The 26824-nt window shown below is 42.6% G+C and overlaps 1 protein-coding gene across 1 annotated transcript in view; it reads left to right on the top strand.

Moving 5' to 3' along the window:
• The window catches only part of LRPPRC (leucine rich pentatricopeptide repeat containing), a 402453-nt gene that overhangs the window by 258825 nt on the left and 116804 nt on the right, over positions 1–26824 (top strand). The window contains exon 25 of the mRNA XM_082250995.1: positions 2308–2414. Within this exon, the coding sequence (XP_082107121.1) occupies positions 2308–2414 (107 nt within the window). The remainder of the gene's footprint in view (positions 1–2307; positions 2415–26824) is intronic.

Genomic DNA, 26824 nt, shown 5'->3' with positions numbered 1-26824 from the left:
TTGACAGGCGGTGCCACCAGCTTTGAGAATATTCAAACAGTGCCTGCATCTGATTAGATGTAAGCACCGTTAAGCCGACAATTTACCACACGGCTCCTTCTACAAAGTTGATTGAAAAATTGACTTTGGTCACTCGAGGTGTTGCCCCCATGGTGCCACCTATGGAACAAAGTTTGGACAATTCAGCATGAAAGGGCAATCTTCAATGGGTTTATATGCAGTTTAAGAGGGGATTTCCTTCCTATTAGAAAGATATTGGGGTTGAATTACTAAAACCAGAGAGTTCAAAAATCTGGTTAAGCCCTGAATAGAAACCAATCAGCTTCCAGGTTTTTTGGTCAAAGCTTAATTGAACAGTCTGAGGTTAGAAGCTGATTGGCTACCATGCACAGCTGCGCCAGATGTTGCACTCTCTAGTTTTAGTAAATCAAACCGCATTGTCTCACTTCCCGTTGAATCTACAGGACAGGAAATATCTATTTCCCTTACTGTATCCAAAATGAAAAACCTAGTTTGGTGTTAGGTATACTTTAACATGGTGACAGAGTCTCTTTAAATGATTCAAGCTGCTTTTGTCATTGACCTTTGGGCTTTAATTCTCTTGAGAAATCCCCTATATGCAATAGCCTGTGCCCTGCCTTTTCTAATGGATTCCTCATGGGAATATATGGAGCACTTTCATATTGGTTTTGGTTCTGCAGGCAGATACTACCTGTATAGAAGTTTGTTTTTTAGGGGTGGAAATCCCCTTTCTGCTTTGGACTCCTTAGGCAAACTCATAGAGATCCTCCATACCTAAAGTCAGGTGCCTGGGCCAAAGATTTTAACTACAGCATCTTCTCCTGGGGAAGTTTGGTAACAACTAGCTTATTCCAAACCCATCCTATCATGAGGTGACAACACTCTGTTCCTTTCTCTTGCATGGTCACCCTTTCATATAGCATTTTGATGGAAACTACAAGTGGTCCTTTCAACCATAAATCATGCAGACATGGTCTGCTGTTGACACCATCAGGAAACCCACCTTAAGAGATTCCATGCAGCCATCTCTGAAGTGCATGTAGACAAAAAGTGGCTAAAATTAGGCTGCTTAGAAAGAAATTAAGATGGGGTTTCCATTTACTTTAAAGGGGTACAAGTAACTAGTCTATGCCACACAGTTGCTTGTTGTCATGGTTCATGACTTTCTGCATGTATACCTGTTGCACATACAGATATAAGGTACGCTTCCCAAGTGTTTGAGCCATAGGGTTTTGTGACCAGGCAGTTTCACTTTAACGTGGTTGTAAACCCTTGAATATATCTAGTGAAAGGACTATCCTCAGGTGATACACAGAGATGAAAAAAATCCAACATAAGGTGTACCCGTTTATCTGCAGTCTTCTCTTCTGTACAGCTATTCATATGGCGCTTTTCCACTGCATGGAACCGAACGGTTCGGCTCGCTTTTGTGCTTTTCCACTGGTGGTACTGCATGGTATGGTGTAGGAACGGTTCGGTACGGTACGGCGGCGCTTTTCCACTGCATGGAACCGAACGGTACGGCTCTCAAAAACAGTACCTACTCCATTGTGGTTCCAAGAGGTACCATACCCGGTACCATATCCCACAATCCTTTGCATGCAGTCACTACTAGCCACTGATTGGTCAGAGAATCCCACCCACCCCGTTGTTATCCCACCCACTTAACTTTAGTACTACTTTAGTGGAAAAGCAAACCATACCGAACCGTTCCAACACCGTACCATGCGGTACCAGCAGTGGAAAAGCAAACCGGGCCAAGCAGGGCCGAGTAGAGCCGAGCCGGTACTTGCAGTGGAAAAGTGCCAATAGTGTTGAATTTATAAGCTTGTCTAAAGAGTTCATAAAAAGTGGTCACACTTTACAGAGGTTAGTGAGGAGAGCTCTGAGAACTGATAGGAGGGAAGGGACACACCCCTCTTCACACAGAACACAGGAATAGGCTGCCAATCGGCTGGAGATCCCTCCCCTGTCACCATGTTTCTCTTAGTGTCAGGAAAACATGTCATAAGTGATTCATGCTGATAGCAGAACAAGGAGGCATACATAAATTACAGAGTGCTCTGGATAGAGACAAGTACACACTATGTATGGAAATGCTTTGTTCATATTTCATGCCTGAGGTTTTTCGACCACTTTAAGGAACATTTATCTGTAGACTGAGCCCTGTAATCTGTGTCCCAAAACAGAGAAAAAGTTTATTTTATTTTTTTTTAAACAGAACGCATTTATGATTCAAAATACTTAAAAAATTTCAAAACGCAACTTTTTTTTGTCTCGCAACAGCTGTGGATTACATAAGTAACGCACTAGGGGAAAGGTCAATGCTCCACGACCTTTTTTTTGTCTTCATCGAATCGGGAAAGTACGCAGAGGCCCAGAAGATTGCGGAGGTGAGGCGGTTAACTATAGTTCTTTATTCGCAATGTCATTTGTGCGAGATGTTTAATTGGAACACACTTAATATTTTAACCTCTAATTACACTTCCTCTGATTTATATTAATAGAATATAGTTATATTAATGGGAATGAGGGGGGGGGAAAAGATACATTTAGTTCTGCTAAATATGTACAGTTTTATCACAGTAATTATAGATCAGGAGACACAGTTTCATCTGCGCGTAGGATCTGTCTCTTACATGTGCGGAATGCGGTCAGGAATTAAAACAAAAGTGATATTTGCATAATGAATCTGCAGTCGCGGAACAATTAAATTAAAGCACCATTCCTGGGTGTAAAGTTGCTTAATCCTCCTTCCTTCCGAATTCTTTGTTGTACTTAAAAGCTCTGGAATTTAATTTGTGACTGTCCTTGCTAAGATTTATTTGTAATGCTTGTCTTCGAGTTAATCAGCCAAACAAGTGCTGTCTGCTAGTGTTTGGCATTTTCATTTACCATTTTCTTTCTTCCCCCCCCCCCCCCCCCACTTTATATTTTCCCTGTTCTCGGTCCCCTCCCGCTGTAGTAAGCAGCTTAGAGGAAGGGGTAGGTGACAAACTTGGTCTGTTAAGGCTTAGTATAATTCGTCTGGAGTTGATTGAAATTTTACCTCCTGAAACTGATAAGTCAAAAGAGAACAGGAGCATAAGAATAGACGCTCTGTATTTTTATTACGTATTAACCCATTGCATATTCAAGTCTGCTGGAAGTGTTGCAGTCAGCAGATGGAGTCCAAGGAAGGTACATGCTGTTCTTTAATGGCTAAGTTCGCCGTTAATAAAATATAAATGCACATATTTTTGCTTGAAAACAATGTGCTTTTGTGTTTTTTCACTTGAGCCTGCAAAACATTGAACCCGTGATCAGTAATCACTGATAGAATGCCTATAGACTTCTCCTCCGGCTCCATGTCCATACCGAAGTATGGGCTTTCAGTTGGAGAGCTGGGGTAAGTGTCAATGGACTTGGGTAGGCCATAGATGATGTGATTTTCTTTCCTGCAATCACTGGGTACAGGATGGATTCACTTGGATACTATCAACCTGCCTATTGTTGGTTTGAATCTCGGCCACTCCCTGCTAAACCGGCCAAGATTCCAACCATCTATGGCCGGCTTAAAAGTACAGTGATTCCCGCATTGTATTCTACTGAGAACGATAGCAAATTGGTGCAGAAACCTGTTGATACCCCTCATGGACTATAGGAGACGGACCAAGATAGTAAATATAAAAGCATTTTATTAAATACACATATTAAAAGTATCAAGTGTAAAACAGGAATACAAATACAATCACAAAATGCCCCGCATGGGGCTGAGTTACAGCTTAAGTACCACCCATTTGAAATCATACAGCGTTATCCCAGTTATGCCGCAGCCTGATGAGTCACATAGGCAGACTGAGATCAGTAGATATCCTATACATCTGACATGTTTCGGACTCAAAATTGTCAGGTCCTTCTTCAGAGATGTTTATTTCAAAGGGTACTGATTGTTTTCTGAAACATAAGTGTCAACTAATATTAATTATATAACAATATCTGTAAAGCATTTTATAGTTCCGTGACAAGATAACGTAATAACCTGGTATATACACCATATAGCAAATTATTGTTCTACTCACAAAATTGATCACCATTGAGCATGCGATAATGAAGGGTAGCGGAAAAGATTTGCATGAAAAGTGGGTTGAATCAGATCTCCCTATGTATGCAGGAAAGTCAGCCGCTCATCCAGGAATGGGGACTGTAAGGACCTTAGGGGGTGAGTTATCACCCCTGCAGCCAACCGTCAGAGGAAATATCTACAAATCAATAAATATAATAAAATATAGACTAGTAATAGAAAGTACGAATCTAGAATTGTGTGAGTAGGGAACACCCCGGGAAATCTACTGAGAATGATTAGCCCGTCTGCTGCAGTGGCAGACAGGACTTACAGTTCATTTATTCACAGATCTCTTTGAATGAATGACACGGCTGTGCGGACAGAAGTGACAGTGGCTGCAGGGGAGAAGTGTTGACAGTGGCTGCAATTCTGATTGGTCAGGACTGGCGCAGAGCATCGCTCTGATCCATACCCGAAGCCCTGTAGCGAGAAGAGGGAGACTTGCAGGGATTCAAAATCACAGGACCGCTGCATCGACTGCATGCGCATTAACTTATCCATGGAGTTAGTAGAGCAGGGAGGGGGTAGGCTGTAGGGTGTTGGTTCAACTTTTTTTTTTCTAAAAAGATGAACTATCCCTATAAGTAATAAGGATTTTAAAGCCCAATTGAACTTTCAGTATTACTAAGGAAAATACATTTCAGGCACATCCAAAACAAATGGTGTGCATAATCTTAGGTTTTTTTTTCTTAAATCTTTTTAGTGGTTTTCAAACATTTTGACAGTCAGACAAGCGGAAATGGTGAGTACGTGAAAATAAGGTACACAATGGAGTTGATTTACTAAAGGCAAATAGACTGTGCACTTTGCAAAGTGTAGAGAAGAAAAAAAGACCCCCCCAGGTGGCTGGATTTTAAAGGCCAAAAGAACACTACAAAAATATATAAAAGCTATCAATGTCACTAATCATGTTACAATCACAAATACAGGTGTGTACATACGTATAAGAAAAAAATATTCATATAAAAACATATCCTGATAACAAAGAGTAGTGATGTTGCACTAATTTCCAATGCAGCTAACGCGTTTCAGGAGAAGCCCTTCATCAGGGGTGTGGATATGTGAAATTATGTGCATATATCGCTTTTCATAAATGCATATGCTACAAGCATAGTGATGGGGTATGAGCCCAAAGATAGACCAGTGGAAAGAAAACAAGATAGCAACAACAGCAGAAACTCAGAAGAGTGGTCCCAGTTGCCTCCAAACAGGTCCCTAATGTAAGAGGTAGTGGGGCATCCTTTTAAATCGAACAAATTATCAGGTGCTAGAGAGTATCTATGTTAGGTACAAATGATGACTGGTCATATGAGTCACTAATAGTCCCAGGATATCCACTATGTTATGTTGGTCTTAGCCTGTACACTATGGAACATCCAAACACTTGTGGCATTAGCCGCAATATACACGTTAATGTGTATCAACTCGTCCGTGTGTTGCTGAGCCAGTGTTTTTTTTTTTTCTTTATATTTGTTTGGGATGTTGGCCAAGTGACACCCAACTCTGTTCAGATGAGTGCTCTTTTGATTTTACCAGAGTTGTATAAAGTACTCGAAACCCATACTTGAGTAAAAGTACAAGTGCTCGATCAAAAAGTGACTTGAGTAGAAGTACTAAAGTATTCAACATTTTTTGTACTTAAGTATTGCAAGTAGTTTAAAAATTTGCTACTCAAGTACTTAAAGTAAAAGTACCAGTAGTTTTGAAAAAAAAAATTGCTACTCAAGTACTGAAAGTAAAAGTACAAGTACTGTGTTATGTAGTTATTAAAGAAAGAAGTCAAAAGTTTGAACATCATATTGTTTTTTATTATTTCAAATGCAGCTTTTATTTTTACATACAGTAGCTTTTATTTTCGTATGCGCTGATAATACACGTTTTGAGCTTCATGAAACCTGCCATCTACTGTTCTGGCAGTGGTAATTTTTTTAATGAGTAACTATGCAGCACAAAAAAAAATATCGGAGTAGAAGTATTGAAATCATTGAAAAAATGTAGTGAAGTAAAAGTAGGAGAAAAAAAATCTACTCTAGGAAAGTACAGATACCACCTTTCGGTACTTAAGTACAGTAGTGAAGTAGTTCTACTTAGTTACTATACATCTCTGGATTTTGCAGTGTAGTTACACTCTGCAAGTGCAGTTGCTCCAGAGCTTAATGAGGTGAACCTTCACTTTGCAAAGAATACCAAATCACATGCAAGGAAAATACAACCGCATTTTTGCTTGCACATGATTGGATGATGGACGTCTGCAGAGCTTCTGCTCATTTACTAAGTACTGGAGCAACTGCTCTTGCAGAGAGCAATGCAATGTTCTTTTTGCCTTTAGTAAATCAACTCCAATGTGTACATTGTCATGTTTTCACCGTTTCAATGTGTCTCCAAGGTGCAGTATCAAAAGAGAACAAATGAACCTTGGAAGCAAACAAATAGAATGGGCAAGATAGAGGGTTGGTGCAAAACCTCATGGAGAGAACCGCTGATAAACTGCTTGGGGGGAGGGGGGACCGAAAGCAAAGGACAGAATGTAAAACTAATAAAGTAGGTACAAGGATCAGGTAATGGGGATAAAAAAAAAAAAAAAATAGCGGATAAAGCCACTCAATAGTCCATAGAGGCAAAAGGCCTTGGTCAAGACCTGCTGGAAGGAAGTAGGACCTCCAAGGTAGCCTGAAATCTAGCTTTCTCTATCGCTCATTGACAGACGTAGTCTTCTTGATTCTCAAGAGCTGGGTTATGTTGTCTCCGCAGGAGTAGGACTAGGCAGAATGACAAAACGTTCTGGCTCCACCCTAGGGGGCAGTCCCTGAGGGTATATCCTCCCTCTCTCTGCTACAGGGAATCAGTTTTTTTCTGTCTAGTCAGGAGTAAGGACCTAAGTTCCTTGCTGGGATCTTTTGGTCCTGGCAAGACTTTTTTTCTTTAAGAAAAAGACATTTTTTAGGTAGTTTTCTCCAGTGTTTTTTTCCTGTGAGATCTTCAAGCAAAAATGCCGGACTGGGCGACACTTGTGGTCACCCCAGCCGGCCTACGAGCGCGTGCAGACCAGGCATTGCGCTTGGTCGGCCGCGACATATTCAAGTAAGTATGCGGGGCCGGGCGACGGGCTGGATGTGAGATCCAGTGGTCACCCCGGTTTCTGCCTAAAAGCGCGTGCAGACCAGTGCGCTGAGTCGGCCGCGACGGAGTCCCAGTAAAGGGACTGACTTTGCGAGTTAAAAGCTCGCTTGGACGCCAGGACCAGAGAGTCGAGGCGTCCACAAACCCCCACCTCGGTGGAGAGGGTATTATGAAGAGAGGGTGCCTGTCGGTTCGGTATGGTGAGTAAAACGTTCCCTTTTTTCCTCATTTATGAGGCAGTATATATTATGGGCCCCTCCATATATGGTCAGTATATATCTGACACTTACAAGTCCCCCTTGTAATACAGCATGTGTTTGTGGGAAGTGGACTTGGTTCAAGAGCTAACACTCTACCCAGCAGACTGTAACATTACAGCAAACATAGGAGGTATAATCCTACCTTATGTGCAGTGTATCTCTGTAGATCCATATGTCACCTCTCAGCAGAGTGCAGGTGGATGTGCTGGGAAGACGATATCGGCGGTCCGCCGCCATTTTGCCGTAGACCGTATGCATGTATGTCCTCAGTCACGCCGGCCGCCATGTTTTTGGAGTCTTATGTCTCTTCCATGGGGGCGGCCATGTTTTGTGAGCCCAGCTTCCTCGTGGAGGGCTGGGAACGCCCGAAGGCGTACACAGGGGGCGGAGCCACGCCTTCTGCCCGGGAAAAAGCAAACAGCTCCTTCCAGTCTGTGTAAGACAGACGCTGGCTGCAGTTTGTTGGAAACTACACTGCATCGGTTGGTGAGCCTTGGGGGTCCCTCTCTCTCTCTCTGGGATCGAGAAGCAGGTACTCTGAGGGGCGCTATTGCGCTAGGGGGAGACACACAAAAAAAAAAAAAAAAAAGAAAAAGTTTTTTTGTTTATTGCTGGCAAAAGTGTCCTGTATTAACATGGACCCTGCCACTCATGTATCTCCTCCGGATCCCCTCGAGGGGTCTGCGGGATCCTCCAGCACCCCATTGACAGTTGAATCTTTGTCAGCCATTATGGAAACTTTTGTGTCCCGGGTGGAAGTGGCTTGTCAGGGACAGGGCGCAAGAAAGCGACCCCCGCCTAACCCCTTATTATCTGAGACCTCGGATTCAGACTCTGAGCCTATTTCTGCAGTTGCAGGTACTTCATCTGGTATTGGTGTCTCGGGTCCTGTCTCTTCAGACAGTGAGGAGGATGTTTCGGCATCCGCCATAGCCCGAGAGGAAGCGTTGGTAAACGCACTCATTGTATCTGTTCAAGAGACTTTAAGGTTACAGGGTATTCCATCAGAAATAGCTGAAACTGAGATCCCTTTTGGGACTAAAAAGCGCATCAAAGTGGCAAAGGTTTTTCCATTGCCCAAATGTTTTGGCAATCCAATCGATGAAGAATGGCGTCTGCCAAAACGCACTTTTAATATTTCCAAACGCATTGACAGGCGTTATCCGTTTGAGGAAACCCTTATTAAGAAATGGACAGAACCACCTGTGGTGGATTCACCAATCGCTAGATTGAATAAAGCCACGGTGATTCCTTTAGAAGACGCTCCGTCTTTTAAAGATCCAGTGGATCGCAAGATAGAAGCTATGTCTCGCACCATGTTTTCCTTGATTGGATCAGCTTTCAGGCCAATAATTGCTATTGGTTTGGTTTCGCAGGCTGTAACTGAATGGACCAAGTGGTTACGCCGGGACTTAGATGAAGTCCCTCAGGCGGTATCAGATTTGTTGGAACAAATGATACAGGGGTTACAGTTTGTATGTGATGCGGCATTAGACGCCACTCCATTAATGGCGCGAGCATCAGTCTCAGCAGTGGTTCTCAGGCGTACACTGTGGCTAAAAGGTTGGATAGCCGACCAAGGTTCCAAAAAAGCATTGGCTAATATCCCCTTTTCAGGAGAGCGTCTATTTGGGGCCAACTTAGATGAGATCATTAAGGATCTCACCGGTGGAAAGAGCACCTTTTTACCGCAAAATTTTAAAGGTAGAGGAACTCGTCAAAGACGAGGGCCTTCTTTTTCTGCTCACAAGAGGTTTTTTCGTCCAGCGGGTGAAAAAACTAAGTCCTCCAAGGTTCCTACAGGAGGCGTCAGGGGTCGTTGGTCGGGCAAGCAAAAGCCCGCCCCCTCCAGACCTGAAGATAAACCATCCAAAGCCTGAAGGTGCGCCCCCACCCATAACTGGGGTGGGGGGACGTCTTCGCCGGTTCCCGGATCCATGGCTTTCCAGAATCCCGGACAAATGGGTTTGCGAAGTCATAAGGTCAGGGTACAAGATCGAGTTTCGATCTCTCCCACCGGCGCGATTCTTCCCTTCCAATATCCGACTATCTCCGGATCGTCTAGAAGATCTGCGGAGAGCAGTCACAGATCTACTACAACAAGGAGTGGTAGTCCACGTTCCTTGGACAGAACGGTTTCAAGGGTTTTATTCAAACCTGTTTACAATACCCAGGAAAGAGGGCAAAGTGCGTCCAATTCTGGACTTAAGAGCACTCAATTCTTTCGTCAACATAAGAAGATTCAGAATGGAGTCCATTCGCACGGTAGCAGCCTTCCTGCATCCAGGGGATGTCTTAGCGTCCATAGACATCAAGGACGCCTATCTTCACATTCCCATTTTCGCAGGACATCAGCGTTTTCTACGCTTTTCCGTAGAGGAGAACCACTATCAGTTTGTGGCGTTACCTTTCGGTCTCGCCACGGCTCCGCGGGTCTTCACAAAAGTGTTGGCCCCTATGTTGGCACTTCTGCGCCAAAGAGGTATATCGATTCTAGGTTACCTAGACGATCTTCTGCTTCATGCAGAGTCTCCTCAGACCTTGCTACAAAACATAGAAATTACTATGATTTCTTTACAGGAATTCGGGTGGCTGGTGAACCAGCAAAAGTCTTTTCTGGTTCCCACCCAGAGGCTCGAATATCTGGGTCTAATTCTAGACACAGTCAGGACAAGAGTGTTTCTTCCGGTAGGGAAACTTCGAAAGATTCAATCAGCAGTCCAGTTGTTACTGTCCAACAGCTGGTCTTCCCTTCGGACTTGCATGAGGGTTCTGGGGTTGATGGTGGCTTCATTCGAAGCAGTCCCATTTGCCCAGTCCCATACCCGAATTCTTCAGCAAGAGATTCTCCTCAGATGGAATCGGAATCCGGAATCCCTGGACAATCAGATACGATTGAGCAAACAGACCAGAGAGTCTCTGGTTTGGTGGCTTCGGTCTCCAATGCTCAGCCAGGGAAAGTCATTTCTGCCAATATATTGGATGATAGTGACCACGGATGCCAGCCTATCCGGATGGGGAGGAATTCTCGGTCAATTATCTGCCCAGGGACTTTGGTCCCCGGAAGAATCCAGATTACCGATAAATGTATTGGAACTGAGAGCGATCAGACTTTGTCTGATTCACTGGACCGAGCAGCTCCAGGGCAGCCCGGTTCGGATCCAGTCGGACAATGCCACGGCCGTGGCTTATGTCAATCACCAGGGGGGCACCAAGAGTGTCCGAGCGGCCAAAGAAGTGGCTTGCATTCTTCGCTGGGCGGAACGATTTGTTCCAGCAATCTCTGCGGTGTTCATTCCGGGGGTGGAGAATTGGCAGGCAGATTATCTCAGCCGTCAGACCCTGGATCAGGGGGAATGGTCCCTCCATCCAGACGTTTTCCACCAGTTGTGCCTACGGTGGGGCACACCGGATGTGGATCTGTTGGCATCACGATTCAACAGGAAAATTCAGAGATTCGTGGCTCGCTCCCGCGATCCTCTAGCAGAAACCGCAGACGCACTGATCGCCCCGTGGGGGCAATACCAGCTAATATATGCCTTCCCTCCTCTCGCGTTACTGCCAAGACTTCTTCGCAGGGTAGAGGAGGAAGGAATCCCAGTAATCCTGGTAGCTCCGGACTGGCCTCGTCGAGCTTGGTATGCCGACATGGTCAGACTGGTGGCGGACGTCCCGTGGAGACTTCCTCTCAGAGAGGATCTACTGTCTCAGGGACCGATCTTCCATCCTGCTTTACGATCGCTGGCTTTAACGGCCTGGCTATTGAGACCCAGGTGCTGAAGGACAAGGGATTGTCAGCTTCAGTTATTCCTACTCTAGTTGAAGCAAGGAAAGCGACTTCCAGAAAGATTTATCATCGCACATGGAAGGCCTACATTGCATGGTGTGAACCTTTGGGGTTCCGTCCTCGGTCTTATTCGGTTAGTCGAATATTAGCTTTTCTGCAACAAGGGGTTGAGCAGAAACTGGCCTTGAGTACTATCAAGGGTCAGGTCTCAGCATTAGCCATCTTCTTTCAGAAGCCTTTGGCTACTCATTCCTTGGTGCGGAATTTCATCCAGGGGGTGCGACATCTGGCTCCGCCAGTGCACGCGCCGTTACCCCCCTGGGATCTTAATTTAGTGTTGTCGGTTCTTCAGAAACCTCCCTTTGAAGATATTAGGGAGATTCCTCTACCCACGTTGTCCCAGAAGGTGGCCTTCTTGGTGGCTATTACTTCTGCACGCAGGGTGTCAGAACTGGCCGCATTATCTTGTCGTTCACCATATCTGGTGGTTCATAGAGATAAGGTGGTTCTTCGTCCGAATCCATCCTTCCTACCAAAAGTAGTTTCAGAATTTCATCTGAATGAAGAAATTGTATTACCTTCCCTGTGTCCTAAGCCCAGTCATCCTCGGGAATTTGCTTTGCACTCCTTGGATGTGGTCCGGGCGATCAGGGTATACTTGAAAACGACAGACTCGTTTCGCAAGACGGATTCACTTTTTGTGATCCCAGATGGACCCAAAAAGGGGTTGCCTGCATCTGCCGCGACCATTTCCAAATGGATCAGACAGACGGTAGTACAGGCTTATTCTATTAAGGGTCGGGAGCCCCCGTTCCCTGTTAAGGCGCACTCCACTCGGGCACTTAGTGCGTCATGGGCCTTTCGCCATCAGGCGTCAGTGGTCCAGGTGTGCAAGGCGGCTACCTGGTCGTCGGTGCATACCTTCTCTAAACATTATAAAGTTGATGTAATGGCATCGTCTGATGCCTCATTTGGCCGCAAGGTTTTGCAGGCCGCAATTTGAGGAGACCAGTGGTCTACCTCGAGGGTTTTTTTCCGTTGGAAAAATTTTTCTTTAGCCTCATTCTTTGTTTATAATGAGCCTTTAAAACTTCTAGTTTGGCACCGGTTGGGCCTTCTAGATTGGATTTGATTTTGTCAATCCCACCCCTCATTTGTGGCACTGCTTCTGGATGTCCCAGCTCTTGAGAATCAAGAAGACTACGTCTGTCAATGAGCGATAGAGAAAAATGGATTTTTGTAAGAACTTACCGTAAAATCCTTTTCTCTTAAGCTCATTGACAGACGTAGTACCCGCCCCTCTATCATTGAGTTGGGTTGGGTTAATTTCTCTGTACTGCTTTAAACAGAACTGATTCCCTGTAGCAGAGAGAGGGAGGATATACCCTCAGGGACTGCCCCCTAGGGTGGAGCCAGAACGTTTTGTCATTCTGCCTAGTCCTACTCCTGCGGAGACAACATAACCCAGCTCTTGAGAATCAAGAAGACTACGTCTGTCAATGAGCTTAAGAGAAAAGGATTTTACGGTAAGTTCTTACAAAAATCCATTTTTTTAAGCTTCGCCTCCATTTTCTCATGCAGTAGGACAGTTTGTTAACTTTAAAAATCAGCCATCGCTTGAGTAGAAAATGCTATGCCCAGTCAGCATTCCAGAGAGTTGGGCCCCATGTTTTCTGTGGGAAAGCAGTGGTCTCTCTGCATATGTCTGACACACTCAATGCCAAGTCAAACCATCTTTTATTAGTTGGGAGCATGAGCAGTGCTGATTGCATAGCTATTATTCTAAATAAGTGGGTGGTGTGTCGGACCTCTGCAGTACAACTGCTGCTTCAACTTGGAGAACAAAAGGTCCCATGCAGCTGCTGGCAGGACACAGGCTTTTATTTTAAGGCTTTGACCTCTTTTGATAGAAAACAACCTGTAAAACTTTAATCAACATGTTCTTTGATGCACCTGGATTGTGTTTAGCTGGTTTAAATGGAAGGCTCAATTGGGCTTTAGGCTCCATGTACACGGGACGTTGTTAAAAGTCCCTTTGAATGCTGGAATTTTTAGGACGTTTGAAACGTCCATTCGGTCGCGTTTGTACCCGCGTTTAGCGGGCGTTTAGCAGCGTTTGCGTTTAGAAGCGTTCCTAGAGGTCAAAAAAATGATTCCCCTTTAAAATGGAAAAACGCGAATGCTAAACGCGGGTCATCGTGTTTGGACGCGTTCAGACGCGCTCGGACGCGTTTGAAACGCCGGGAAACACACGTTCGAACGCAAATAATTGCGTTCTAAAAACAGTCCCTGAACGCAACTGCCTGCAAATGACTGTAAACGACCTGGTGTACATGGACAGATAAGATAAAATGTAGATGGGTTCAGGGGCTTCAACTTTTTAATACTACTCATGGTGTCCCCAGGGTGGTAATATCTGGGTATTTGTACTTGTGGTGTCCCCAGGATGATAATATCTGGGTGTTTGTACTCATGATGTCCTCAGGATGATAATATCTGGGTGTTTGTACTCACGGTGGCCCCAATGAGGTAATATCATGGTGTCCCCAGGGTGGCAGTGCCAGGACATGCTAGTACTTATGGCTCTCTGGTTACCTCAGGCTGTGGTCTGCGGATTAAAGACATTCAGTGCACAATGATTGGACCCCGTCTACCCATGGCACTTGATTTTGTGGCAGTGGCACAGGAAGCAGACCTGGATGCAGAAGCTAATCTTTTTGGCCATTATCGGCACTTTTTTTTAATTAATTTTTGTTATATCGGCAAATGCTGATAACCCTATTATCGGCCAATCATGTTTAGTGGCAGATATATTGATGTATACCTAGGTATAACGCCTATAAGGTTTATTTCTTCCATCTGTCTAATTGGGGACCTTTTCCTTCACTTCCTGTCCCATAGGTAAAACAGGAAGTGAGAGAAAATCCCTCAAAAGTGAGAGAATCCATGGTTGTCACCAGAACTAGTTAAATGAGTGCAACAGATTTATTTTCAATGTTTCCTTCCCAACTGCGTATTCATTTTTGCCCTATTACCAACGGGAGTGAGGAGACAGTGGTATGGTTAAAAGTATAGATGGGGTTAATGGCTGTCTCATTGCCCCCACATGTCAGCGCTTAGACATGATCAGACACCCTGCACTATATTGCTGGTTAAACAGGAGAGGGTCTTTTACTCACCACCTGAATGGCGGACGTTTCCCCTAATACCCAGTTGGAAGCAAAAGGATGGTGCATATTTGCTTGGTAATGGGCATGCATTTAAAGTGGAACTGAACTCAAAAAAGGAAGTTTTGATATTTTATAGGAAATATAAACAAATGTTTTATTGTATCTAAGTAGTATCCCGATTTCATCCTGAAAAATAGCAGTACACTTCTGGTATGTGTCCAGTGGGCCGAACGTGAGAAATCCAAAGGTTTCCCCATTCATGCTCAACAATGAGGATTGCCAAATCTCCCTCTGGCAACTATTGTATTATGACAGCCGGCACCCACAGATGTCAGAATACCCAAACCGTGACTATAGCTGATTGGCTGCAGTCACAGCTCAGCCGACTTTTTTTTTTTTTTTTCCAGGTGACTCTTTCGATTTCTGTATTGAAGCTTGCAGAGCTGACTTTAGAGTTTAAAGATGGGTTAGTTAGCATCTACGTGGCACCTAAACCTAACTGCTTGTCTTCTAAGAACATACATGCTTCTTAAATTGCAAAACAAAAAAATGAATAGACCCACATCCATCTAAAAACTTGCATCTATCTGTCCTCATCCATTTGTGGATACTTTTTGAAGTGTCTGCAGTTTGTTATAGATGGACAGATTATTTCCTGATCTTTCATTTATGAATGACAGGCATTTAAACACATAACATTATCAGCCCCTTTCAGGCGGCTTCTTGCTTTGGCTTAACTATGTTTCTAACCTATCTCAGAGGAAACAAACTGTAAAACAATTCCTGGTTTGAAGATCCGGAGATTATAAACACATTTTATCTTGATTGCCTTTCTTATGAATTATAGAATCAACAGGGAGTAGTGTTTGATGTTGGAAGTGGAACACATTGAAGTAGAAGATATGATGAATTGAAAGTTACAATTTTCTTTATGGTCTGAGTAGGGATTGTAAATCAACGATTGTGCTGTGTGTACATAATGTTTCCTGGGACTGATAATGTGACATGTTTAAAAAAAAAAAAAAAACAGTTGTTTGGAAGGAAGTTGTCAGATCGAAACACAGGCTTTTTTGTGCTTTCTGATGCCTTTTGTTCATATGCTAATAGTCTTGAGTGTATTTTATGTCTTTACCATTGTTTAATCTCTTATTTACTGGAGTGATTTTTAAATACCCTTTCATCTTTGTGACTGCATATGCAGTCCTGGTTAGACAATAGAGTGAATTGGTGTAAAATTAGCGATTGTCAATCATGAAGAACACTATCCCTTAATGACAGGTGAAAGTCATGAAGCCTGGTAGTAAATAATGCTGATTGGTGGTAGGAAATTAAAGTGCACCTCCAGGCTAACAGCATATGAAATATACATGCTTTTTGCCTGGTCTGGCAAAAGAGTTATCATTTTGTACTTCCAGACTTGTGCTTCGCATGCCATTTGCATTAGCAGACAGGTGACACGCATATTCTCTAGAGCAGATATGTGGCTTCCTGTGTTACCTCCGGTTCTCCACTGTCTTTGGCCAATACATTGGCATCGTCGCCTCTGACCAGTGGTCAGGGAACTGACTTGAGAAAAAAGAAACGATGGACCATTAGCAAAGTGATGAGAGAGATCTGTTTGAACTGTTCTTTCTTAAAAGTACATCACAGGCCTTCTTCATATTCATGACTACTTTAGTTATGCTGCCTCCTGCAAATGAATTGACTTTCCCCAGACAAATGGCAGGTTTTGCCTAGCAGGCATAACCCCTCCAAACTCTCCAAACCTCGGTTTTGTGGTAGTGTCCTTAGGTGATAGATGTGTCTGTGAATTTTCTATAAAGATTCCTTTCTGTGGCTTTTATGCAGCCTGGACATATAAGCATCCCTGTTAAGTGGATTCCTATGTTATACACTCCTCCTGATAGTCCTTGGCATACTGGAGTGCCTAACTGTATAGTGACACATGGCTCAGTTTTGGCGGCTATGCTGCGCCGCCTGCGGAAAGGGATATACTGTGCCAACACGGTTTAACAAGTAGCACATGCATAGTGCTATGTTGTCATTAACTGGCGCATGAGTGGACTCCATTTTGGATTTCGGATTTTGGTTTTGTGCAGAGGTTTCTTACTATCATCAGGTGTGTTGGCTATTCCCAGATACTCCTCTCATCTGAATGGCCTTCTCCTCTTTGGGATGGTAGGCAGGCAGAGAGGGGGATAAGTATTATTGGGTGGGCTACCAAACCCCTGTATCTAGTGGGGAGATTTCCACTTCAGTTTACCCTTCAAGGGCACAGTCTTCTGTTTCCTTTGTGCCTCAGAAGGAATTGTCAGCTGCCATTTCTGTTCTGTGGGAGCTACTGTTGGGTGATCTCAAGGCTTCAGGAATGCATGGAGAATGAACATAGGCATTCTCCTTCCCCCCCAAGAGCTGTGAGCAGGAAAAAAGCAAATATAGTGGTATTACCACTTATAGCAACACATTCCATATAATCAATAAATATGGACATAAAACTGGAGAAAGTGCCAAAGGTGCAACAAAGTGCTGTAGTATGATGCAAAGAATGAATAAATATATAAAAAAAAAATATGTATATAAATATAAGGTGCTCAGTGGGAGGTGAATAAATATACTGGCAAAATGCTCGAAGTGCACTAACAGGTGATCAAATAAATATGCCGGTTGGATGAAAATCTCACTATATGTGAGTAAACACAATAAATGTGAAATATTAATAAATTCATATATAACAATAGATATGTATTAAAGTGACTAGTGCGACTTGATTGAATGTGTGTGCAAAGACTTGCACTATGGAGCAGCCAAATGAGTGAAATGAACAAGTAAAGTGACTATTGTAATTAATAAAATAATAAAATATTAATAAAAGTCTATAAAGTGATTGGTTGGTGTAAAGAGTCCAAAAAATGTTGATGGGGGAATCTCAAGGTGATCCAGTCTGAACGTGTAGGTGAGGAAACAAGTGCTCCCCTCTCAATACTGCCAACACTCACCGGAGCTAAGTACCACTGCAGGGGTAACCAGCGCGATGTAATCAGGGGTTAAATCTGTCAAGCAGGGCCCTGGTACCAGTAGCTTCGGTGGTTCTATTAGATCATCTCTCACTGGTGTATGGTGAACTTAATGCAATCGGTATAGCCTCGTAAAACCTCAACGTCCCATCATATGTTTTATGGCAAGATCCGGACCATGCATAAGAAGAAGAGCCTCATATAGTGATGTATTGTAATAATCCTTACTTTATTAATAGAAATGTTACTCACATAATAAAAAGGTAAACGAGCATGTAATGGAATAGGGACCGCAACTTCCTCGTTGACGTCATCAGGAGCAGCCATATTTATTGATTATATGTAATGTGTTGCTATAAGTGGTAATACCACTATATTTGCCTTTTTTACAGCTCCTGTTTGAAGTGCCCCTATCTAGACATAAACATAGAGGCAGCGCCATTTACCTCACCCCTCCCCCTTTATTTATACATTATTTACATCCCTTTGGGCTGTATATCTGAGGTAGGCCGCAGCCTAATTTTATTCCTTAGCGCGGATTTCTTGACTTTCCACGGAGGATGCAGTGTTGGAGAAACATCCCCTGGATTAGGAGAAAGAGTTTGAGGAAGCTGGTGAGAATAGCAGTCCTCCTTAAATGTGGTATGCACAAATTTGAAGTTGCCATGTCCGGAGTCTTCTTCAAAAGTTATGGGGTTTAGGTCCTGGTGACCACATAAGAGCCCCAAATGGTTTCCTGTACATCCTCATTTGCAAGAAGTAAAGTACGCTGCTTGCTCACTTGGAGAAGTTGTTCTCACCACCTCATACTGTTTGCTTGGCAGTATCCCAAAGAAGTGGAATCCTACATACAAAAAATAGGGTTTCCCAGTTGTAGACTCAGTAATTTCCTACTTGAACAAAACAGGAATGATCCCAGTGGATGGAGACCCAGGCTCTAAAGACACTACAGATGAGATTTTTTTAGACCCTTTTTAAGAAACCTTTTTTTCTTGTAGGAGCAGCCCTGCAGTCAGCTATGGCTGCAGTGGGTGGGGGCCAAGCTCTCAACATTTGGGCTAACCATATGGTTCTTTCCAGGGAAGCTAATCTAGGGATCCCTGCCATTAAGCATTTTCTGAATGATTTCCTGAGGGCCAGAGTTTTTCGGTGGATGACCTAGAGGACTCCATTTGGCACCTTTCCAGATTGGGTTCCTTGTCAGTCTATATCCTGTGTCTTAAGTGGTGGTTGGCAGAACTTCCCTGCAAGAAGCAATTTGAGAGAATGACCTTTGAAGGCAAGTATTTGTTTGGACCACCCTTTGATGCTTTCTTTCAGAAGGTGACTGTGGGTAAGTGTACAATTTTACCCCTGAAGAAGGAAAATCATCAGGTCAGAAGCCAGGGCTGCCTTCCAAATTAAAGAAGCATTTTTTTTGGTAAGATGTTTAGTTCAAAGCAGAAGCCTACCAACCAATGTCCCTCTGGAATTTAGGAAGGGGTAGACGAATTGTTCTACAATGTGGTGTCCAGAGGTTAGAAACTGGAGTTTTGGGGGGGTTTTTTTTACCCCTCCAAGCTTCATGTGTTTAAGGGTCTCTTTGTGGTCATGAAAAATGTTTTCTTTGCAGCTCTGGGAAGGCTGCTGTCTCAAGGGCACTGTTTTTATTCCAGTGCCAGAGACATATTGGTTTCACAGCTTCTACTTTAATCTGTTTATGCTTCCCAAGCCAAACAGCCTGTTGTGAACCTCGAGGGTCTTACCAAATTGCTGTGGATGCAGAATTTCACAATAGTGTCTTCACAATCGGAGATTGCTTCACTTCATTAGGAGAACTTTTTGGCGTTGGGAGATATCAAGGATGTCTGCCTATATATATATTGCCATTTTCCTACTTCACCAACAGTTTCTGGGGTTCAAGGTGGAGGACCATCACTACCAGTTTGACATTGCCATTCAGTCTGTCCTTAACTCCCAGCATGTTTGCCAAGGTGGTGGCTTCAGGTCTGGGATTGGAGGGTCCGGGGTATGACTATAGTGGACTTTGACAATAAATGTCCATCAGATGGTGCATGTCCTAGAAAAGATTTGGCTGCATAATGAACTTTCAGAAGTCTGCCTTGATTCTGAAGCAACTTCTGAAGTTTTTAGCCCTGGACACGGCATGGGCTAAGCTGCTGCTTCTGCAGGAGAAATGCCTGTCCCTCTGCTCTCAGGTGAAGTCTTAGGTCACTGGAGAATCCCTCGGCACGGTTTACCTAATGTGGTTTCCTTGTTCTACTTGAACCGTGATACCGTGTTGCCTTTTTTTGGTCCTAATCTTAAACAGCCTTTGGAGAAGTTGCTTCACTTCTTGGATGGTAGAGCTGTGTGGCTTTATCTTAATAGTACAATTTAATTTTAATAGTTGGACTCCCTGTTTGTTGTGCCTGAGGGTCCATGCAATGCTCAGGCTGCTTCTTGGTCCTCTATTTCCTGGTGGATTTGTCAACTTTTCTCAGGCCCTACAGTCTTAAGGACAAGGTTTTTCCTTTCCTGGTCAAGGCTTATTCCACCAGAAGTATCAGTGCTTCCTTGGTTATTCAGCCTCAAGCTTCTGTTCTATTTTGTAAGGCTACTACCTGTTTTCACACTTTTACCAAATAGATCTCCTTTGTGGATGCCAGTTTTGGGTGGTCTGTATGTATTTTCTCCCTGTTTTTTTTTTTTTTTTTTTGGTGTTTGGAGGCTTGTTCCTCTGTCTACCACTCATTTTCAGTACGTTGGGACATCCCAAGTAGTCATGAATATGAAGAAGTTTACAAGTAAACCAGAAATCCAAATTACCTGTTTGCCTGAATTTCTCTTTAACCACTTCCGGACCGCCAACTGTATGGTTAGGTCGCTACTTTGACGTTAATTGCGGGGGTTATGGCAGCAAATAGCTGCCATAACCTCCAGTATATTTTTACACAGCAGGCGGTCCTTTTTTAACATAAAACTAATTCCATTGGCTTATTCACCAGGTGCCCACCCCCCTCCCGCAGCTTCCCGGTAGTTTTCCCCGCTAACTGGAACCGTCGGTAGCGGGGAAAATTATCCAATCCCCTCTGTAGATGGGCATCAAGTTGAGCGAGCCACATATGCAAACGGTGTTCAAACGACACATTTGAGATATCGCCGGGATTGTTAGACCAAAAGCATTAATTCTAGCACTAGACCTCCTCTGTAACTCTAAACTGGTAACGAGCATGTGCAATTTTAAAGCATGACCTGTTAGGTATCAATTTACTCGGCGTGACATTTCTTTCACATTATAGAAAAAACTTGGGCAAACTTTACGGTTTTATTATTTTTTAATTAAAAAAAAAAGTGTATTCTTTCTAAAAAAATATGTGTTTGTAAGACCGTTGCGCGAATATAGTGTGACATAAAGTATTGCAACAATCTCCCATTTTATTCTCGAGGGTCTCTGGTTAAAAATAATATATAATTTTTTGGGGTTCCGAAGTAATTTTACGGCAGAAAATACTGATTTCAGCTTGTAAACAACAAGTGTCAGAAATAGGCCTGGTCCTTAAGTTAAAACAAAATTGTGTTTTATTCATTCAGGGCAAGGGTTGGTTTTCCTCCCCTAATCCCCAGCAGCATATACTTACCTTCCCTCCATTCAGTGACGGAAGTGAAAGGATATGCCTGGGCATGGAAGCATGTGTAACTTGCTGCATGTGACAACACGGAGGCCAATCGGCACTGATCCACAGGTAGTCAATAGCCATGTAAAAGCTTATTTACATCTTTCTTTTTTTTTTTTTTCTACTGGTGGCCGAATGGAGCAGCAAGGAAATTAAACTACCAAAAGTATATGTTTGTGGAAGTGTGCATTACAGTGGTCCTTTTACGTTGCTCTGCGTGGAGTTTAAGCTGGCAAAATTGAATATTTAAGATATAAGAAGCCAGTATTTTATTTTATCAGCTGAAAGGCACTTAAGAGAATACAGTATGTGCTAGAATTGCATCCATCCTTTAAATATCAGGGTAGTCCTGGACTTTAATGTGTAGTTCAGCAAAGCGGACATTTACATTTTTGGTTAGTTTGGTTTAGGAATTGGGTTCAGTTCCTTTTTTTTAGTCTGATATATGCATCTGAGTTTCCAGCTTTACCCACCTACTACAGCCTGCACATTTCCCGGTTGTTCTGGTATGCTATTTTTCAAGCAGAATTCAAGGCAAAAAGCTAAAAAATTTCAGGATACCTATTAGGCACAATTATTATTTCTACATGTTTTCTATAAGATTGCAGATCTTAAGTTTTTGAGCTCCGTTCCAGTTTAATTTAGCTCGAATGTTTATGTACTTCTCCAGATGGGTTCTCATTGAGGTGAACTTGACTCTTAATGACATATGTATCGCTGCGCGGGATGTATGGCTTCTCATGCAGTCAAGCAGGCAGGCTTGGATGTTTGTAATTCACTCAGATGTAAGAGATAAGCTACAAATATGGACTGCTGTGCAAGCCAAGGAGATTTAGTTAATCTGACCTAGATGTTCTTTTGATGATTGAGACCCTGTCCTCTCGAAACAGTTCTCAATATCAAAATGAAATTCAAGGATATCTGGCGCTCAGCTCCTGCGTCCTCGCAATGACAGCCCTTTTCAATCAGCGAGGAACAAGAGGGAGATTTACTATATTAAGTTGTGAAGCTTTGCAGCTCTTTAGATCATTGGCATTTGAGTCTGCAATGATATTGAAAGTTGTCAGAGGCTGTAGCTCCTGTCTTTTTGGGAGGAGGATTAACAAGAAGTGAGACCAACTTAGTTTTCAATATCATTTTATTTCCCGCTTTCATTTTTTTTCCCTGCTTAGTGCATTTATTTTACTAATTCACATTACTTTGGCATAGCACACAGCTCTAGCCAGAAGATGAACAGTAGAACAGGGATAAATATTTTAAAACTCGGTATCCAAGGGGTATCTAACATCAAAACTTCATTTCTAGTTTTGGATAGGGTGGTGGAAGGTTGGAACTCCTATAAAGGTTTTTATTTCTGTCTGTGTCACCTTTGGGGAGATAAGCTTTCTCGATTTTATCCTAGGGACAACTATCACTGGGACTGAAAGAAAATTTGGAGTTGTCACCATAACATGAATAAATGGGAGTAATAGTTCAAGTAGTTGTTGTCTAATAAAGCATTTCCCTCAATTCTGAAAGATTTACTCTCACTTCCTGTTTTATCTACAGAACAGAAAATGAAAATAAATCTTCACAATGGGTCACAGGGGGGGGGGGGAGTGGGTAATCCCTGAGCGTGGTTTTCACCATTCCTACACCATCCAAATTAACCTCCCTGGCGGTCTGATTATGTCATAATTTTTTATCTAAAAGCGGTAAATTGTTTTGCATGGAAATCTGTTGTTTTATATTTTAGGCCTGTAATTCTTAGGAATAACTCAATAAATCTGTCCAAACAAGAGTCTAGTAGACATCCCGGATATGAGAAAGTTTGAAACACAAAATCATAAATTATAATATAATACATTTTATTCAGTAATATAATCAAACCAAAAACACTGAAATGTGTACAAACAAGGGATGCGATATTACTAGTCACTGTAATAATGCTTTAGTAAACATCTCGGGTATGAAAGATTTTGAAACCTGGGACTGCACAAAGTCTGACTTCAAAATCGGGACGGTAGAATCTGGTTTCCATTTCTTATTTTCCTTCCACTGTCATCTCTCTTCGAGCAACAAACCATGCACATCCTTGTAGGTGCTGACTTTTTCTCAGTTGGTGGGATGTAGTCCATGAAGTGACGACCAGTCAGGCGTTCCGGGTTGACAACGCCAACAGCACGACGTCCAGATCAATTCCCAGCCATTGATTGTGTTTGATGATTCAGAAAGATACGTTCGGCAACTTTCCAAATGAAGTCCGAATGAATCACAGGCTTGTCACTTTTTTTTTTTTTGAGCAGAATGTAGGCATTCCATAAGCATTGCTCAAGAAGATGTCTGCAGATCGTATAGTACTTATTTTGCTGTTTCCTCATTGCTGGGTAGAATGTCATTGCTTGGTCGGCTCCGTCGACACCTCCCATGGTGGTGTTGTAGTCTATCACTTCTTGTGGCTTCATGATGACTTTCCCACCTTTCATGCTAACCATAACAGTGGAGGTATTATGCACTGTACACATTTGGCACACATTGTTCTTGTCCCGCCATCGCAGTGCCATCATTTTGCCTTTCTGCCAGGCAACTATTTCTCCTGTCTTGAGCTTCTTTTTGACAAACATTGGCAGCATGTCGCGCCGGTTAGCCCTTACGGTTCCATAGGCATCAGTTTTGTTTTGCAGTAGAACCTCAGAAAGTTCAGATGTATAAAAGTTGTCAGTTGTTATACAATAACCCTGATTTAGCAATGGCTTAATTAGTGAAAGAACAGAAGATGTTGACCTTTCATAATTGCTGTATTTTTGATCTAATTTTGTTTTTTTTTCAGCGTATATCACTGAATTCCAAATGTAGCCGGTTAATGATTCACACAGCATGTAGGATTTTACACCAAATCGTGCCCTCTTTGATGCAATGTATTGCACTCAGCTGAGCCTTCCTTTGTAGGCCATTAGACTTTCATCTATGCTGATGTCTCTTTCTGGCACATAGCCCTGTTGGAAATGCTGTAGAATCATTTGATATACTTCCGAAATTCCCTTTAGTTTTGGTGTAGGAGGAGTAGTTTAATCAAATTCTTCATTGTGGAGATATTTCATTATGAGGGAGAGTCTGTACTCAGACATGACCGTGCCAAAGAATGGAGTGGCAAGTAATGTATTGGTTGTCCAATACCACTTGTGCAGGGGTTTCCCTACCTCTCCCTGAAGAATTATTAGGCCCAGAAATTTCCAAATGTCATCTTTGGTCACTAGTTCCCACTTTCTGCATCTTGAAAACTTCTGATGCGTAGCCAATTCTTGCTCTTTGTACCGGTTTGTCTCAGGAACTATTTTTTTAATAACCTCGTCGGTCAGAAATAATTGTAGCTATGCCAAGGGGTTGTCATGGTCAACGTCAACTTTCATACCAGGTGCTCCAGTAAATGGGAATCTTGGGGGTGCTGCCTGATCCGTACCGCAGTCAATAGAGCACCAAGTTCTCACATCACTTAGCTCAGTCGCAGAATCGTCGCTGTCATCACTTTTAGTACCTGATGACGAATTTTCCCACGAATCACTGTCGCTCAGTTCTTCAAATAATTCAGATTCATCGTCGCTGTTTTCCAGTTAGTCTAAAAGCGCTTTTGACCTAAAAGAACGCTTTTTGGATGCCATGGACGTTATCAATTTTCTAGGCACAACAAAGAACCGCAGAAGTACAGGCAGGGCACTGGAAAAGCCACTAGGTGAAAACCTGTGGTAAAATGGCTTGATATTAAGTTGTATTCCTAACAGATTACACTGTATCATGTCATTTGTTTTTATTTTTTGAATCTCTCGCTGGTTCCACCCACCTGCTTTGCGGTGCTCGCAGGGAAGGGAACTGGAAGACAGGTGACGGCATCTGCCAGATCACACAGCGGGAGGATGGCTGGAGGACGGCGGGGGATCTTAGTGGGGAAGGTAAGTGTGATTGTGGGATAATCCCGAGTGTGGCTCAGGGTTACCACTTTTGGCACTGTATATTAACCCCGAGCCACAGTCGGGAATACCGCCAGGGAGGTTAAAACATTTTTTGTGGTTTAAAGTCTAAGTCCACGTTTTACAAAAAATAAATGCAAAAATATTTGGTGCAAAAATACTGTGCATTTATGTATTTTTTTGAAAATCATTGCAGCTGTAAAAAGCAGATTATGATAAAATTGTTCAATGTCTTTCTAGATGGAGTGAGGTGCGAATACAGCCCTTTTCCTCTTGGAGGATTGTGTTGTCCTAAAAGACTTGGGGCGCTTAGATTATTGTAGTTCTTAAAGCATATTAGGAAGAAAATGGTTGAGGCTTTTTTTTTTTTTTTTGTACCCATCTCATCTTTTCCCCTACTCCCTCACTGTAATCCCATATAAAATGACATGACTGAAATAACAATCAGATTATCATCATGGCGTGAAAAATACATTCTTTCTAAAATAGATAATTTAAGTCTTACAAAGTATATTGTGGATCAAATAGATATACAAAACACAAACAATCTTGGAACCATCATTCAGCAAACATTGAAGTATGGTTGTCTACAGAATAATACTTGGAATAATGGCAAAAGAGACCTACGGCACTTTAATAGAAGACCCTGGGGCACCATATTCTCTTGGTGCCTGCGTCTAGCAACTTTCCTGCTTTTATATGTGTGTTGTATTCCCCATATTCTTTGTTAGAATGCTTTTGCTTGTTTAACAAGATTTTTTAAAAATGATAAATCTGGCAAATTGGTAAAAAAAATGTGAAAATGGGAATAAAAAACATTACAATAATAAATACTTTTAGGTATATAAATGTGCAATATTGCTGCAGCCTTTAATTCAATGTATCCAAAATATGGAATAATATAGTAATAAAAAAGGCTCTGCAAACATAAAATGTGCGATATAACCAATAAGCACCATTGAAAAAACCAAGGTGTATGATAAAGATTTTTCATTCACCTGAATGAAAAATGCTCCAGTGCTGAAATAAAGATTAGTCCATCCTACATCCCTTTTAAATAAACTTCTCAAGAAAATTTAATTTCTCCACCGTGAATATAAAGTGCTCCAGTGCTCAAACACTTCTCCCCAGAAGACTAGGACTCACTAGGCAACAATGCCTCTCTTTTTACAGATTGGCATATTGTGCCCATACAGATGACTTTTATCTAGTATGGTTTCCGGTCCTGACTCTCCTCTCTTGTGGAACTCCCCATATGGTAAACAAGAAAGGAAAAAAGGGGCTCAAATAATGTAAAACTAAAATGCACTTTATATTAAAAACACACTATCAAGAAACTAAAACAATCCAACATTAATCAAGTAACTCAGACTGCATAATGTATTGTGCCAAAAGGAGCATGTAGCCGCTGTCTTGGTTCCACTCGATATCCGCTGTGCCACTTTAGGCACCACTGCTGATGTTCCATCTGGCTGCGCCCCGATGTTTTGTCTATTCCAGCGTTGCCAAGGGGATCCCTGCCATCCTATGGGAAGTCCACTGGCCCTCCAGCCTCATACCTTTTCCCATACCTATTGAAAGAGGAATTTTCTGCCACTATGTATGAAATTATGTGCAGATCCTTTTCACAGGACCTAGATCGCCAGGATCACAAAAGAGCTTTTTCAATCTCTCCTCTGTCCGAATTTTTTATTTATTTTTTGCTCTTGTCCCTGGTGCTTCTTGAGGAGGGTGTAGACAGGGAAGA

The sequence above is a fragment of the Pelophylax lessonae genome (assembly GCF_965119305.1).
Source record: "Pelophylax lessonae genome assembly, chromosome: 3".
In the NCBI taxonomy this organism is placed as follows: Eukaryota; Metazoa; Chordata; class Amphibia; order Anura; family Ranidae; genus Pelophylax; species Pelophylax lessonae.
Note: the sequence above shows the minus strand (reverse complement) of the source record. Positions and strands in the feature narration are given on the sequence as shown.